This window comes from Dendronephthya gigantea, unplaced genomic scaffold (assembly GCF_004324835.1).
Source record: "Dendronephthya gigantea isolate DGI-Jeju-01 unplaced genomic scaffold, DenGig_1.0 000010F, whole genome shotgun sequence".
Taxonomy (NCBI): Eukaryota; Metazoa; Cnidaria; class Anthozoa; order Malacalcyonacea; family Nephtheidae; genus Dendronephthya; species Dendronephthya gigantea.
The window spans coordinates 1,915,357-1,932,429 of record NW_021163020.1 but is presented as its reverse complement, the minus strand read 5'-3'; the positions used below and the strand labels follow the sequence as shown (position 1 = coordinate 1,932,429).

Genomic DNA, 17,073 nt, shown 5'->3' with positions numbered 1-17,073 from the left:
ATCACTAACATAGATATAATGATCAGTAACATCAGTAACATGAAGTGATCCGGTGATCTTGTCTATTAACGCTATAGAAGATCGCGGGCTGTGAGCTGAAATAGAAATGATCCCCCCGGATGATAAACTAAAATAGTTGTATCACAGGGGGGGAAAGTGCGACGGAATTTTTCTTAATAGTAACAATTTCACAACATGTGTAATAAGTAAAAACGTGGTTGATTTTTAAAAATATATTTTTTCGTAATTTAACAAAATTGGAGTACTTTTAAATCAAATCAAGTAAGATGGGAAGAAAGAGAGAACTGCGTGAACTTGGCAAACGAGGTCCTGGCAAAAAAGCTAGAATTCAGCCCCCTCCAGAACTGTTTATGAAAGGTATTTGGCGATGTTTAGTACTATTATTATTTTATATATTTATCGATTAATCGACAATAATATTTGTTGTCTTGAATATGTTGTCTATTTTTGAATATTCCAGATAATGCCAGTCAAGATAAAAAGAAGAAAGTTTCAACTAAAAAGAAGTAAAGTGGGAACTTTAGATAATTTTTTATGTAATTAAATAATACGTTTGAAAGTGATCTATCTTGTTCATTTTCCATTAGGAAGCAAGATGGTAAAAAGAGGGGGAAAATTGAGAAGAAAATCAATTTGTTTGAAGACAGCAGTGGTAAATTACATCTTTTCATTTGAATTTGGTTAAGTCTATTTGAAGAGTTTCGTCTTTATAGTATTTTGAGAAAGAAAGATAGTAAATTGTTTTTAATCTATTTCACAGAAGATGATGGAATTGGTATGATAGATGATGACTTTTTGAAGACAGAACAATCTCTCGAAGACATGGTAAATCAATGTTATATATGCTATCAGACATATTAGAAAAGATCTTAGCTCTTAGATCAAAATATTCAAGATCTTTTTAAAATTCTTCAAAAAAATATGACCGTGACCTAAAAGATCTTAACTAAGTTGATCTTAAGGGATCATATGATAGCCATGTTTTTCTAATATTTTATGCAGCCAACTGATGACTACAGGTTGGAATTAAACAGCGATATGTCATCATCAGATGATGAAGAACATGATGATGACAAGAATGAAAATAATAACAAGGTTTTTATGATTGATTTATAACCGTCTTCATCTGAATCAGTTGTCGATTGCATGGTACCAATAGATAACAAGCTTCAATTTTTCACAGTTGCTAGCTATTGAAAAAAAGTCAAAAAAGCTGGATAAAAAAATCAGCGAGGACAGGTGCGTCAAGTAGTCACTATCCTATTTTAGTCTTTCCTTATGTACATAAACAATTTATATATCATAATTCACTTTTATAGAGTGTTGGCTGAAGAAGAGCTTCAAACAAACATTGCTGAAAAGGATGTTTTCACGTTGCCCAGTGGACAAGAAATAGAGAAAGAACATATCCTTTTTATACCACTCTGCTTTTACCTAAAACCACTGTGGTTCCATATTGGGCTGCAATATATGGCTCTCATATTTTTATTTAGCCTTGACATATGTATACTGTTAGAACCACCAGACTTGACTTTGATTCATCAAAGGATTTGTGAGAACATCAGTGCATTGAATAACTTCAACAAATATAGAGAGCCTGGAAAGTATGTTTTTTTAATATGATACAGTATATAATATTCAACCTGACCAGCTTATAATTTTTGCCTATGTTTTAACTTTTAAAATTTTCCTATGTGTAAACTATAGCAACCAAGTCTGTAGTATTTTTGCATTTTAACTTGTAGAAGTCGCAAAGAATACCTGGATTTACTCAGAAATGATCTGATGAATTACTACAGTTACAGTGAATTTATGATCAATAAGCTAATGGACTTATTCCCACTTTCTGAGGTATTTGAATGTCAATTTTCTGCCTGTTACCATTTCAGGGGGATTGTAAAGTTTTTGCTACATCTGATTCTACCATTCACAATGATAAATATTTTTTGCTATGTCCTCATGAAAGCTGTTAGAGTTCCTTGAAGCAAACGAAGTCCAACGTCCAGTAACAATTCGAACAAATACATTGAAATGTCGCAGGAGGGACTTAGCACAGGTATAGCTCAGTTTTGCTCTTTCAACCACAGTTTTCTCCTGTGCATAAGAAGGGTATGTGTATAGTAAAGTTAGCAAAAAGCAAGAAGATTTATTCATTCATTTCACATACTAGACATTAATCAATCGGGGAATGAATCTAGATCCTGTTGGGAAATGGTCTAAAGTTGGTTTGGTTGTTTATGATTCCTCTGTTCCTATTGGTAAGTTTGGAGGATACCAATTGATAACTTTTAATTTTAATAAAAAAATCAACCTATGTATGCAATATTGATAAACATAACTCTACCATACTTTAATTTTTACTCAATTATCATAGGAGCAACCCCAGAATACCTGGGTGGTCATTACATGCTGCAAGGAGCCTCTTCCCTGATGCCAGTGATGGCACTTGCACCTCAAGAGAATGAACGGATACTTGACATGTGTGCGGCCCCTGGTGGAAAGACAACGTATATGGGTTAGAAAAAGGAAAAATATATTCTGTAGAGAAAATATATTTGCATTATGTGATGAACGGTATAAATCTAATATTGTTGCATTTACAGGTGCTTTGATGAAGAACTCAGGGGTTATTGTGGCAAATGACCAAAACGCAGATAGATTAAAAGCTCTAGTTGGGAATATTCACAGACTTGGTGAGATTTTCCATTCTGGCAATATTGCCTCTTTCTGGTTGATTTGATGACTAAAATAAATAAAGATCTACTCATTCAAATTTCTGCATACTACTTAACCTTTGTCAATTTTCAGGAGTAAACAACACTGTGATTTGTAATTACGATGGTCGATCATTCCCAAAGGTGATGGGAGGTTTTGATCGAGTATTGCTGGATGCTCCATGCAGTGGTACTGGTGTAATATCGAAAGATAAATCTGTTAAAACTAACAAGGTATATACTGTAGTATTATATATTTTCATATGGGTTTTCAAAATCCTCTATTCTGACTAGTTGATGAGCGGTCTGTAAAACCCATATCCTGGCTGTGGTCCATAATATTCTGTATCTGGACCCTATCTGGTTTCATTAATAATCAGTTAATATATAGTATTCTAGATGCATCTTCTGATTAATGTGATAAAATTATGTTGACTGACAGGATCAGTTATTTACTACTAATTCATTATCTTTATAGGATTTCTAAAACTCAGATATACATTTTTCTTAGGACGAGAAAGATATACAACGGTGTTCTCATATTCAGAAAGAGTTACTCCTGGCAGCTATAGACTCTGTTGATGCTCAATCTTCCTCTGGTGGATATATTACATACTCTACATGTTCAATATTGGTATGGTCATTTTTCATAAACATTTTCTTTTGCATGTCTTCTCAGTCTTGTGCTTCTCTGTGTGTCAGCATGCTAAGACGATAATCATTATTAACATTGTTTTAGGTCGAAGAAAACGAGTGTGTTGTGGAATATGCATTGAATAAAAGACATGTGAAATTAGTTGAAACTGGTTTGGATATAGGCAATGAAGGACTAACCAAGTAAGTTGATTATTTGCATTTCAATTTTCAATTAGTGTAATTCTTTGCGTTATTCTAGAATATTTAAATTTAGAAAAATTGATTTTATGTATTCAAGTATATTGTTTTCATGAAAGAATGTCATTTTACTTAGTTTTCAACCATTTTAAGGTACTTTGAACCTAATTATAAAATTTCGGTAAATTGACGAGAATTACAATATCCCCTCCCTCGTTACTGATTTTCCTGAAATATTGAAATGTAATGTTCAAATGTGATGTTTTCCTGAAAGAATGTAATTCTACTTAATTTTGAACCATTTTGAGGTAAATATATCATTCATGTTCTTATTTGTAGATTTCGTGGTCATCACTTTCACAACACAATGAAGTCAACACGGCGCTTCTATCCCCATGTTCATAATATGGATGGTTTCTTTGTTGCAAAGCTGAAGAAATTTTCCAACAGTATTCCGAAATCATTATCAGGTAAACATTTTAAGTATTTTGCCACCACTGTTGTTTTTATAATGTCATAATGTTTGTGGAATAATTTGTCTGTATAGAAGTTGCAAGTAAGGAAAATATCAATGAAACAAGCGAGGATGCAAACCCTAAATCAACAGAAAAGCAGAAGAAGGGCAAACAGAAAAAGAAATTTTCCAAAAGAACCAAATGAATTTTTTTTAGTTTGTTTTTAAAATATTTATTGTTTGTTACCAAATTATCTGGAATATTTTAAGCGGATTTACATGAAGTACTCCAACTATTCAATATGATGGGTTGATTTTGTGAGTCTATTTCTTTATTTTGCAAGGAGTGTAAAAATGTAAACTTTGGTATCTTCACACAGAAATCTCGTCTGAAAGCGTTGCAAATCGATGGCGTACAAAACTATAGACAGACGAAAAGCATACACTTACTTGAAAGAGCTAGAGACAGGTGCAAAAACACCCGTCAGTCTCGCAATGGAGCTTGCCACAAAATTAGGGGCAGTTGCCGAATTTGAAGAAACGAAAGATTTAAAATGGTCAAACTCTCCGTTTAAATTTAACGCCAAACTTGGTGATGTTAAAGCGGTCGGCGTTGGTGGTAGCAAGAAAGAGGCAAAGCAAAATTCGGCAAAAGAACTGATAAAGTTAATTGAAAATGAAAGTAAAAGCTACGCTGTGAAAGGAGAGCCCAATAGTACAAAGTTATTCACCGTTAACCTCACTGGTGAGTTGTGAGAGTAGGGAGGAATTGTGAGTTTAATTTACCCAGTTTAATTTAGGCAAGATGGTTTTATTAATAGGCAACTTGCGCGCCTTTTTAAGCAATGCTGTCATTTCAAGTTACGGAAATATTTTAATATTCTCCACTGTAACCTAAATTGGATTCTTATATATGTTAAGAGCTTATCATATTATACAATAATACCAGTGCAAATGAGAATCCTAATACAAGGCTATATATAGGCCCCTGTTGGTCAGAACATTTTACAAACCTAGGATAGGTGGCAGTGTTTTGGTAATATGTATACATTAATTTTCAATTACAGTCATCAGGCATTGGTTCTTCAGTATCTCTGTGCGAAAGAAATGTTGTTGGGGAACTTCAGAATTTGGCAGCGAAGAAAAAATGGGAATTACCCACATATGAATATGGGGAACCGACAGGAGAGGCACATTCTAAAACCTTTACTTGTCTTGTTAGGGTAGTGAAGTTAAAAATGTTTTGAACCAACTTATTTCAGTAGTAAAACAAGAAGCTAAGTAGGCTCTAACACAGGCTGTGTCGACAGGGTGAAACTTATTGCACTTTCCATAATTAAGCGGCCAAAATGGTCAGACCGGTCATATTTTAAATTGAAACAGAGAATTGAAATTGAGTATTTTGTTAAAAATACAGCGATGAAACTGCATTTTCACTGCTAATCAGATGTAAATAACATTAAATCTGAATGCAGATTTCTTAAAACACTCCAAAATACCAGTTATCTGTCTGTACTGAAATACAACAGGACCTGTCTGATCATTTTTACCGTATAAAGGAAAGCGCCCTTAGGGAGTTTTGGGGCTTCAAAGTTAGTTATCTTATGATTGACCATGAGATACCGATTGAAGCAAAAACATGCATTAATCAAATTCATGGAATAAGACATACCAGACACTCTGAGCATTATGTTAAAGTAAATAAATTTGTATAATGTAAAGTATAAGTTGAAAGGAGCAATGTGCTTGGTCAGTGATGGTTGGCCAATTGTGTGCATTAATATTTATCCTATTTTGGAGAATATTCATGCCATGCTCATATCGTTAGTATATCTTATAGATGATGTCTGATCTTAAATGCAGTGGCTTTGGATCTAGTAAAAAGGCTGCAAAGAAGCAAGCAGCAGAGAAAATGTTGAATATTTTGCAAGTTGATGGAGATGATTATGACATGGTTGATGCAAGAGTAAGTAACGCACTTCCAATCATATTTACAGGAGGTTTATACTTTGGCGAGGTTAGGTATTGGCACCATAGGTACGTCTCAGCCTCTGTGGCTAGACCAATGCATTATGCATTGTTGTTGGGCATACGCTAATTGCAATTAACTGTCAAGACATGTAAACATCCAAATTTACTATAACATATGTCCATTGATTTTCTATCTAGACCCCTATGGTTCAAACATCACCATATGGCAACAGTACAACAACCCCAGAAACTTTAAATGAGTCAGATCTTGAATCCAGCTCAAGTGACTCAGAACAATCATTGTCCCCGTTAAAACTGGATTTCTCAACTGAAACTAGGGATTTGAAATACGATAATCTTTCCCAGGACAAATTACAAAGCATTAGCAAGAAAGAGGGTTTTACAATTGAGTATATTCGGCTGCCTAGCAAAAGTAAGAAAGGTTGTTATCAAGTTTTTGTAAAATTATTGTTTATGGCAGAAAGGGAAGGTGAAGAAATGCCTCCCATAGTTACACATGGTACTGGTAATACTCTCGAGATTGCAAAATGCAAAGCAGCTGAGAGAGCTTGTCAACATTTGGAGTGGATGTTGTCTGTGCAATAAATTCATTTCAAGTATAGTTTGTTTCAATTGTTTGTGTAAAAAGATTTAACATATGCATGGTCTTCAAAAAGATATTGTCTGTAATTCCAATAAACTCTCTAACTGACGATTTTTTAAGGCTTACCCCTTTGGTCAATTTTGACCACTTTTTAAACTGTTCAAAAACTGTCTTAAAATGCTAAAAATTGCTTCCTAAGACTTATATCTTTCATTTTAGATCATATTTGGTTCGTTTTTGCAACATTGAAAAAGTCGTCAAAATTGACCAAAATGGTAAGGCTTACCCCTTACCATTTTGGTCAATTTTGACCACTTTTTCAACTGTTCAAAAACTGTCTTAAAATGCTAAAAACTGCTTCCTAAGACTTATATCCTTCAATTTAGATCATATTTGGTTTGTTTTTGGAACATTGAAAAAGTCGTCAAAAATGGTAAGGCTTACCATTTTGGTCAATTTTGACCACTTTTTGAACTGTTCAAAAACTGTCTTAAAATGCTAAAAATGGCTTCCTAAGACTAATAACTTTTATTTTTAGAGCATATTTGGTTGGTTTTTAGAAGAATCAAAAAGTGGTCAAAATTGGCCAAAATGGTACTTAAGGCTTACCCCTTTGGTCAATTTTGACCACTTTTTGAACTGTTCAAAAACTGTCTTAAAATGCTAAAAATGGCTTTCTAAGACTAATATCTTTCATTTTAAATCATATTTGGTTTGTTGTTGGAATATTGAAAAAGTCGTCAAAAATGGTAAGTCTTACCCCTTACCATTTTGGTCAATTTTGACCACTTTTTGAACTGTTGAAAAACTATCTCAAAATGCTAAAAATGGCTTCTTAAGACTAATATCTTTCATTTTAGATCATATTTGGTTGGTTTTTTGAACATTGAAAAAGTCGTCAAAATGGTAAGGCTTACCCCTTAATATTTTGGTCAATTTTGACGACTTTTTGAACTGTTCAAAAACTATCTCAAAATGCTAAAAATGGCTTCTTAAGACTAATATCTTTCATTTTAGATCATATTTGGTTGGTTTTTTGAACATTGAAAAAGTCGTCAAAATGGTAAGGCTTACCCCTTAATATTTTGGTCAATTTTGACGACTTTTTGAACTGTTCAAAAACTGTCTCAAAATGCTAAAAATGGCTTCTTAAGACTAATATCTTTTATTTTAGATCATATTTGGTTGGTTTTTGGAACGTTGAAAAAGTCGTCAATTTTGCCTTCAAGTTTTAAAGTGTATTATTTTATTGTCAGTATCAGCACAAGATGCGGTGGCCAAGTGGTTAAGGCTACCGCCCTACTAGGTTGTGAGCGTAGGTTCGAATCCTCGAAGGGAGAAGTGCAATTTTTCTCGCCTAAAGTGTCACTTAATTTTAAATTCTGCGAATAGGATTAAGTCAAATAAAGAACAAGAGCATTTTATAAATTATGCTGTGGCGCAGTGGTTAAGGCTTCGGCCTTCGAGGTTGTAAGCTTAGGCCTTCGAGGTTGTAAGCTTAGGTTCGAATCCTGCATGGGAAAGGTTCGATTTTCTTCCCGAAGTTATTCTTTAATTTATACTTCATCGAAAAGGATTAGGTCAAATAAAGAACAATAGATTTCGACATATGATGCGGTGGTCTAGTGGTTAAGACGGTCGTTTCTCAATCCGGGGACAAAGGTATCAACTCCGGGCAATGCACAAAAATTAGCGTGAAAAATTTCGGTTTGATTTGGAAGCTATAAAAGCATTTAAAGACTCCTTGGCCTTCAAGAAAAAGACCGTAAATTGAAAAAAAATTGAAATAAAAAAACTAAAAGAAATTTCTCGCGTTCAAAAGTACCTGAAAATTGAAAAAAAGCACAAGTAAAAAAAGTTTAAAAATCATGTGTCTCCTAAAAAGGCTTCAAGATTTAAAAATTTCCCGCTTTTAAAAAACTCATGTTTACTTACCTTACCAATTTTTTTCACGAAAATTTGACAGGGTGATTTTCACGAGACTGAAAAAATTTACATTTTTTCACTTTTTTGAAATTCTCTTAGATATTTTTTTTATCAAGAAGTATTATGTCTTGGGCTACCTGTGTCAAGCCAGACACAGGTAGCCCAAGACAGACACAGGTAGCCCAAGTCGGCTTGACTTTTTTCTTTCTAAAATTTAAGAAAAATAGAAAAAAAACTAGAGAAATAGATAGAAAAAACTAGAAAAAAAACTAGAGGAAAAAAAACTAGACAAAAAAAATAGACATAAAAACTAACTAGAAAACTAGAAAAATCGAAAAAAAAACTAGAAAAATAGAAGAAAAACTAGAAAAAAAACTAGAGAAAAAAAACTAGACAAAAAAACTAACTAGACAAAAAAACTAACTAGAAAAATAGAAAAAAACTAGAAAAAAAACAACAAGAAAAATAGAAAGAACTAGAGAAATAAAAGTAAAAACTAGAGAGAAAAAAACTAGACAAAAAAACTAACTAGAAAAATAGAAAAAAAAACTAGAGAAATAGAAGTAAAAACTAGAGAAAAAAAACTAGACAGAAAAAAACTAGACAAAAAAAAAACTAGACAAAAAAGAAGAAAGAGAAACAGAAGTAAAAACTGGAGTAAAAAAAACTAGAGAGTAAAAAAAACTAGAGAAAAAAACTAAGTAGAAAAATAAAAAAAAAACTAGAGAAATAGAAGTAAAAACTAGAGTAGAAAAACTAGAGAGAAAAAGAAAACTAGAGAAAAAAAACTAAGTAGAAGAGAAAAAAAACTAAGTAGAAAAAAAACTAGAGAAATAGAAGTAAAAACTAGAGTAAAAAAACTAGAGAGAAAAAAAAACTAGTGAAAAAAAACTAAGTAGAAAAATAAAAAAAAAACTAGAGAAATAGAAGTAAAAACTAGAGTAGAAAAAACTAGAGAGAAAAAAAAACTAGTGAAAAAAAACTAAGTAGAAAAATAAAAAAAAAACTAGAGAAATAGAAGTAAAAACTAGAGTAGAAAAAACTAGAGAGAAAAAAAAAACTAGAGAAAAAAAACTAAGTAGAAGAGAAAAAAAACTAAGTAGAAAAAAAACTAGAGAAATAGAAGTAAAAACTAGAGTAAAAAAACTAGAGAAAAAAAAACAAGAGAAAAAAAACTAAGTAGAAAAAAAACTAGAGAAATAGAAGTAAAAACTAGAGTATAAAAAAAACTAGAGTAAAAAAAACTAGAGAAAAAAAACTAAGTAGAAAAAAAACTAGAGAAATAGAAGTAAATACTAGAAAAGAAAACTAGAGAGAAAAAAAAAGAAGAAAAAACTAGATGAATAGAAGATAATAATAACAGGGGTTTTTTTTAACTTAGAAAAAATACTAAAAAATATTAAGAGGTTTAATTTAGAATTGTCAAGTCACACAGAAGAACTTGCAAAATAAAAAAACTAACACCATCAGATGAAAAAGGTTTACTTCTTAAACTTTACAAAGAAAAAAGTTATCTTTATAAATCCAAGTTTTGAAAATTGTCACATAATTCATCACATTTCACACTAAAATATATAAATTAATGAATCTGGGTGCCTTTCAACTTTCTTCAACACTAAAGTAAAAAAAAGAATTTCATCAAAAAAATAATAAGAGGAAATATATTTAGACCAAAAACTAATACTAAGAAGAAATTAAAGAGAAAAGAAGTATAAGAAAAAGCCAAAGCAACTGCCAAAATCTTTTCAATTGCGAAAGCACAAGGAAAAACATGCAAAATCGAAACAAAACAAACACCACAAGGCAAAAATCAAGTTTCTTCTTAAACTTTTCAAAAAACATTTAGAAGCCACCACAAGGCAAAAATCAAGTTTCTTCTTAAACTTTTCAAAAAACATTTAGAAGCAACTGCCAAAATCTTTTGAATTGTGAAAGCACACGGAAAAACATGCAAAATCAAAACACTAACACCACCAGACAAAAAAGGTTTACTTCTTAAACTTTACAAAGAATAATTTCTCTTTATAAATCCAAGTTTTGAAAATTGTCACATAATTGAACACATTTCACACATGTTATCACACACTAAAATATATTAATTAATGAATCTAGGATAGGGCTAAAATAATTCAGGTTCTTCAGGGGTGCCTTTCAACTTTCTTCAACTTCATTCATTCTAAAGAGAAAAAGCATTTCATCAATCCTTTTAGGCAAAAAGTTGTATTTTCAACCTGACATCATTATTAAAAGATATTACTCATTATCTTACTTTAGCCATCTTTCATGGATAGACAATACATTCGTGAATGCATTTTGTTTTATGCCAATTATATTTTAGCTATTTTCAATAAAAAGAATGTGTCACATGCATATATTCAACCCAGAAATATGTCACTATTTAATTTGAACACAGAAAAACTGGGTACCACCCTTCTGAGTACTACAAAAATCACATGGAAATCAGAAAAATTTCTCCCAAGTTTAAAATAGTAATTGCTGGTCTTTTTCATGGATATTTATTGTAAGACCACCACAGGAATTATAGTAATCAGCCAGACTTGTTCAGCTGTTATAGCATTAAGTTTCATCATTGGTTTCACACATGGCGACCATAGAAGCAAATTTCAATTTGATTGTTGTCATCTCAACAATGTAGTAGCTTTTTAAAATCAAATGCTGACCATCCATGACAAAATCAAATTACCTCAGTGCAGATATCTTGTTCACTTTCCAATCAATGTACATCTGACAGTAAAGTTCATATCCACGACTCATGTTGCACTCTTGACCAGGGAAAATCTTGAATATTACAAGAACACATGATTAATATAAAATTGCATTTTCAACTATCTTAATTATTGTCTAGTTTTTGGTCAAGCATTCTATGGTTACTTCATCCCTCTATATAAATATGCTATATTTATTCAAAGCCCACCACAGGAATTTATCATTGGTGACCACATAGGGAGCATAGAAGCAAAGTTCACTTAGCAATCTTAACAAAATTGTGACTGCCTGACGATTTTCATGAAGATCCTAGTTGCAGCAAATTCCCCCTTATACTAAATAACAAAATATATATCTGGGCGGTTGACATATATTACAAGGTCACTACAAGAATTTCAGCTGCAAGGCTAATATAAATTTTGAAGGAACAATCAAATTACCTCTGCAAAAATCTTGTTCACTTCCAATTTTCCTCTGACAGTAAAGTCCATATCCACAGCAGCTAATGTGGCTGGTTGCACTCTTGATCAAGGAAAATCTTGAATATATAAAGAAGTTATTATTAAGACAAAATTCCATTTTCAACTATCTTAATTATTGTCTAGTTTTTCGTCAGGTATTCTATGGTTACTTCATCCCTCTATATATAACTATGGTTGCTATAATTATTCAAAGACCAGCACAGGAATTTATTACTGGTGACACATAGTGAGTATAGAAGCAAAGCTCACTTTATAATCTTAACAAAATTGTGACTGCCTGACGATTTTCATGAAAAAGATCCTAGTTGCAGCAAATTCCCCCTTATAATAATAAATAACAAAATATATATCCGGGCAGTTGATATGTATTACAAAGTCACTACAAGAATTCCAGCTGCAAGGCTAATATAAATTTTGAAGGAACAATCGAATTACCTTTGCGCAGAAATCTTGTCATTTTCAATGTTCATCTGACAGTAAAGTTCATATCCACCGCTCATGTTGCACTCATGACCAAGGAAAATCTTGAATATAGATATATAAATAAGAAGACATGATTAATATAAAATTCCATTTTCAACTATCTCAATTATTGTATAGTTTTTGGTCAGGTATTCTATGGTTATACCTCATCCCTCCACATATAACTATGGTTGCTATATTTATTTAAAGACCACCACAGGAATTTATTACTGGTGACACATAGTGAGCATAGAAGCAATGTTAACTTAGTAATCTTAACAAAATTTGTGACTGCCTGACGATTTTCCAAAAAAAGATCCTAGTTGCAGCAAATTCCCCCTTATACTAAATAACAAAATATATACCCGGGCAGTTGATATGTATTACAAGTTCACTACAAGAATTTCAGCTGCAAGGCTGATATAACTTTTGAAGGAACAATCGAATTACCTCGGTGCAGAAATCTTGTCACTTCCAATGTTCATCTGACAGTAAAGTTCATATCCACAGTTCATGTTGCACTCTTGACCAAGGAAAATCTTGAATATAAGAAGACATTATTAATATAAAATTGCATTTTCAACTATCTTAATTATTGTCTAGTTTTAGCAGAAGGCACATAAACAGTAAAGTAAAATACTTAACTTTGACCAGACAGCACAACAATCTTGCTCAGAAAGGTCCGCGAACGGTCCACGTGGATGGGATCGCCTTTTTGAATTCGGCGGCCGGGCGAGTCTTGAACTGATTTCTATTTTCTATTTCAACTGTTCTCTTGACGTTCGTCTTGATAACTGGCTGTTGAGATAAACGTTAATGACAAAATGTTCAGTTCTGCTTCAGTCTATGGGTGCGGAAATTGCTCATGACATAAATTTTCAGCAAAAAATTATCATCATTGCAGGCAGAATTAAGGTCGAAACTTTAGATAACCTTGTACGCAGAATATTTCATATTGTATATGGCTTTTTGTTATTTCTGGCCAACAATTAGCAGAAGGCACACAAACATCAAAGTAAAATACTTAACTTTGACCAGACAGCACAACAATCTTGCTCAGAAAGGTCCGCGAACGGTCCACGTGGATGGTTTTCTTTGGCATCGCCATTTTGAATTTGCCGGGCGAGTCTTCACCTTCATCTTGACAACTAGCTGTTCAGATAAACCTATATACAACGAAAAAAAGGGTTCGGCTCAGCTACACTGTACTCCTTAGGGAAGGCCTACGGCCTTCCCGTAGATTAGTGTAAAGGCCTACAAGTGGGAACTAGTCAACTAGCAGCGTGCGGGGGACCAAAACGCTCTAGGCAAACGGTCCCCCTACTGGGGTCGGACAAAGCAACCGCAGATTACGCATATAATCGCCGGAACCCACCTTTTAGTCAACGGCGAACTCCTTCTTCCTCGAACAATCTTCAATCTTGGTGAGCTTCGATCTTGCTGTCCACCTTCGATCGCCACCAATCTAAAGAAATTTTTTTTTAACGTTGAGATTAGTTTTATCGGCGATAATTACCATGTGATCATAACAGATCACGTGGTATGATAATGTACGACAACATGCCGATCAACTCCGAACATCATCGTGAGCGATGTTACTATAAACGAATTGCTAAAAGCCTGGAAAAAAGTTGTCTTTTGAATTGTGTCGCTGTGTGCCGAATTCTTTGTATTTCTGATGTCAAACAATCCTGTACTTTTTGGTATCATAAATATAAGCTCCTTTGTTTTGGAGACATACAACAGTTTTTTTTATATTTTAGCCAAAACATATAGCAGCAATTACAGATTCACTAAGTTCATATTCATCTTGATTCACAAATTTTTAAAGGAATTGAATCGATTCCATGCGGTCTACAATAGCTGGGCGAACGTCTTACACCTAAAGTCAGTCAAAGATTGTTGTATCTCAATTCTTTAGCTTCAGTAATAAACAACATGAAGAAAAACATCACTTAATCACAGAAAACAACACAGATCAGTATACCATGAGAAACATTAAAAGGCCTTTATGATCTGTTATAATAATTACCTTGGCAAACATTTTGCAAGAAAACTCTCACAAAGTCCAGTTAACTGATAACAATAAATGACATCGTTGGCAGTTCCTTGGCTAGCAATAATAGAACAAAATGATTAGGACTCCATATTCTGGATGGCGTTGGCCTTGCAACCACCCCTTACCATTTTGGTCAATTTTGACGACCTTTTCAATGTTCCAAAAACCAACCAAATATGATCTATAATGAAAGATATAAGTCTTAGGAAGCAATTTTTCGCATTTTAAGACAGTTTTTGAACAGTTGAAAAAGTTGTCAAAATTGACCAAAATGGTAAGGGGTAAGCCTTACCATTTTGGTCAATTTTGACGACTTTTTCAATGTTCCAAAAACCAACCAAATATGATCTAAAATGAAAGATATAAGTCTTAGGAAGCAATTTTTAGCATTTTAAGACAGTTTTTGAACAGTTTAAAAAGTGGTCAAAATTGACCAAAATGGTGAGGGGTAATCCTTACCATTTTGGTCAATTTTGACAACTTTTTCATGTTCCAAAAACCAACTAAATATGATCTAAAATAAAAGATACAAGTCTTAGGAAGCAATTTTTCGCATTTTAAGACAGTTTTTGAACAGTTGAAAAAGTTGTCAAAATTGACCAAAATGGTTAAGGTAGCCTTACCATTTTGGTCAATTTTGACGACTTTTTCAATGTTCCAAAAACCAACCAAATATGATCTAAATGAAAGATATAAGTCTTAGGAAGCAATTTTTAGCATTTAAGACAGTTTTTGAACAGTTTAAAAAGTGGTCAAAATTGACCAAAATGGTGAGGGGTAATCCTTACCATTTTGGTCAATTTTGACAACTTTTTCAATGTTCCAAAAACCAACTAAATATGATCTAAAATAAAAGATACAAGTCTTAGGAAGCAATTTTTCGCATTTTAAGACAGTTTTTGAACAGTTGAAAAAGTTGTCAAAATTGACCAAAATGGTAAGGTAAGCCTTACATTTTGGTCAATTTTGACGACTTTTTCAATGTTCCAAAAACCAACCAAAATATGATCTAAAATGAAAGATATAAGTCTTAGGAAGCAATTTTTAGCATTTTAAGACAGTTTTTGAACAGTTTAAAAAGTGGTCAAAATTGACCAAAATGGTGAGGGGTAATCCTTACCATTTTGGTCAATTTTGACAACTTTTTCAATGTTCCAAAAAACCACTAAATATGATCTAAAATAAAAGATACAAGTCTTAGGAAGCAATTTTCGCATTTTAAGACAGTTTTGAACAGTTGAAAAAGTTGTCAAAATTGACCAAAATGGTAAGGGGTAAGCCTTACCATTTTGGTCAATTTTGACGACTTTTTCAATGTTCCAAAAACCAACCAAATATGATCTAAAATGAAAGATATAAGTCTTAGGAAGCAATTTTTAGCATTTTAAGACAGTTTTTGAACAGTTTAAAAGTGGTCAAAATTGACCAAAATGGTGAGGGGTAATCCTTACCATTTTGGTCAATTTTGACAACTTTTTCAATGTTCCAAAAACCAACTAAATATGATCTAAAATAAAAGATACAAGTCTTAGGAAGCAATTTTTCGCATTTTAAGACAGTTTTTGAACAGTTGAAAAAGTTGTCAAAATTGACCAAAATGGTAAGGGGTAAGCCTTACCATTTTGGTCAATTTTGACGACTTTTTCAATGTTCCAAAACAACCAAATATGATCTAAAATGAAAGATATAAGTCTTAGGAAGCAATTTTTAGCATTTTAAGACAGTTTTTGAACAGTTCAAAAAGTGGTCAAAATTCACCAAAATGGTAAGGGGGTAAGACTTACCATTTTTGACGACTTTTTCAATGTTCCAAAAACCAACCATATATGCTCAAAAGTGAAAGTTATTAGTCTTACGAAGCCATTTTTAGCATTTTAAAAGAGTTTTTGAACAGTTGAAAAAGTTGTCAAAATTGACCAAAATGGTAACGGGTAAGACTTACCATTTTTGACGACTTTTTCAATGTTCCAAAAACAAACAAAATATGATCTAAAATGAAAGATATAAGTCTTAGGAAGCAGTTTTTAGCATTTTAAGACAATCTTTGAACAGTTTAAAAAGTGGTCAAAATTGACCAAAATGGTAAGGGGGTAAGACTAACCATTTTTGACGACTTTTTCAATGTTCCAAAAACGAACCAAATATGTTCTAAAATGAACGATATTAGTCTTAGGAAGCAATTTTTAGCAATTTAAGACAGTTTTTGAACAGTTCAAAATGTCGTCAAAATTGACCAAAATATTTAAGGGGTAAGCCTTACCATTTGACGACTTTTTCAATGTTCCAAAAACCAACCAAATATGATCTAAAATGAAAGATATTAGTCTTAGGAAGCAATTTTTAGCAATTTAAGACAGTTTTTGAACAGTTCAAAATGTCGTCAAAATTGACCAAAATATTAAGGGGTAAGCCGCCTTACCATTTGACGACTTTTTCAATGTTCCAAAAACCAACCAAATATGATCTAAAATGAAAGATATTAGTCTTAGGAAGCCATTTTTAGCATTTTAAGACAGTTTTTGAATAGTTCAAAAAGTCGTCAAAATTGACCAAAATGGTAAGGGGTAAGCCTTACCATTTTTGACGACTTTTTCAATGTTCCAAAAACCAACCAAATATGATCTAAAATGAAAGATATTAGTCTTAGGAAGCCATTATTAGCATTTTAAGACAGTTTTTGAACAGTTCAAAAAGTCGTCAAAATTGACCAAAATATTAAGGGGTATGCCTTACCATTTTTGACGACTTTTTCAATGTTCCAAAAACCAACCAAATATGATCTAAAATGAAAGATATTAGTCTTAGGGAGCCATTTTTAG

General features: G+C 32.5%; 2 protein-coding genes and 3 long non-coding RNA genes across 6 annotated transcripts; 2 read left to right on the top strand and 3 right to left on the bottom strand.

The window, feature by feature from the left end:
• Nucleotides 1–121: 121 nt before the first annotated feature.
• Nucleotides 122–4,407, top strand: LOC114518344 (probable 28S rRNA (cytosine-C(5))-methyltransferase). The gene is made up of 18 exons (XM_028538321.1): nt 122–378; nt 482–527; nt 609–673; nt 782–846; nt 1,024–1,116; nt 1,205–1,260; nt 1,341–1,426; nt 1,532–1,625; nt 1,767–1,872; nt 1,988–2,077; nt 2,192–2,279; nt 2,396–2,536; nt 2,625–2,714; nt 2,830–2,969; nt 3,247–3,369; nt 3,475–3,572; nt 3,909–4,039; nt 4,117–4,407. The coding sequence occupies exons 1-18, from the start codon at nt 288–290 to the stop codon at nt 4,227–4,229; spliced, it is 1,716 nt and encodes a 571-aa protein (XP_028394122.1). The 5' UTR covers nt 122–287; the 3' UTR covers nt 4,230–4,407.
• Nucleotides 4,408–4,431: 24 nt separating this feature from the next.
• Nucleotides 4,432–6,606, top strand: LOC114517943 (RISC-loading complex subunit tarbp2-like). The gene is made up of 4 exons (XM_028537796.1): nt 4,432–4,768; nt 5,113–5,246; nt 5,864–5,989; nt 6,193–6,606. Exons 1-4 carry the CDS (start codon nt 4,432–4,434, stop codon nt 6,598–6,600), a joined length of 1,005 nt encoding a protein of 334 aa, XP_028393597.1. The 3' UTR covers nt 6,601–6,606.
• A 3,952-nt stretch (nt 6,607–10,558) lies between these two features.
• Nucleotides 10,559–11,719, bottom strand: LOC114518447. The gene is made up of 3 exons (XR_003686487.1): nt 11,692–11,719; nt 11,229–11,323; nt 10,559–10,700 (listed from the first exon to the last, which is right to left on the bottom strand). It is a non-coding gene; the product is annotated as an uncharacterized LOC114518447 (long non-coding RNA).
• Nucleotides 11,720–11,749: 30 nt separating this feature from the next.
• Nucleotides 11,750–12,687, bottom strand: LOC114517977. Its single transcript, XR_003686445.1, has 3 exons — nt 12,646–12,687; nt 12,169–12,257; nt 11,750–11,789 (listed from the first exon to the last, which is right to left on the bottom strand). It is a non-coding gene; the product is annotated as an uncharacterized LOC114517977 (long non-coding RNA).
• Nucleotides 12,688–13,237: 550 nt separating this feature from the next.
• LOC114518334 lies at nt 13,238–17,025 on the bottom strand. 2 transcript variants are annotated; one of them, XR_003686470.1, is made up of 4 exons: nt 16,988–17,025; nt 14,228–14,308; nt 13,571–13,660; nt 13,238–13,361 (listed from the first exon to the last, which is right to left on the bottom strand). It is a non-coding gene; the product is annotated as an uncharacterized LOC114518334 (long non-coding RNA). The 2 variants fall into 2 exon arrangements; XR_003686469.1 differs by lacking the exon at nt 16,988–17,025 and having other exon boundaries at nt 14,228–14,373.
• Between the last annotated feature and the right edge of the window lie 48 nt (nt 17,026–17,073).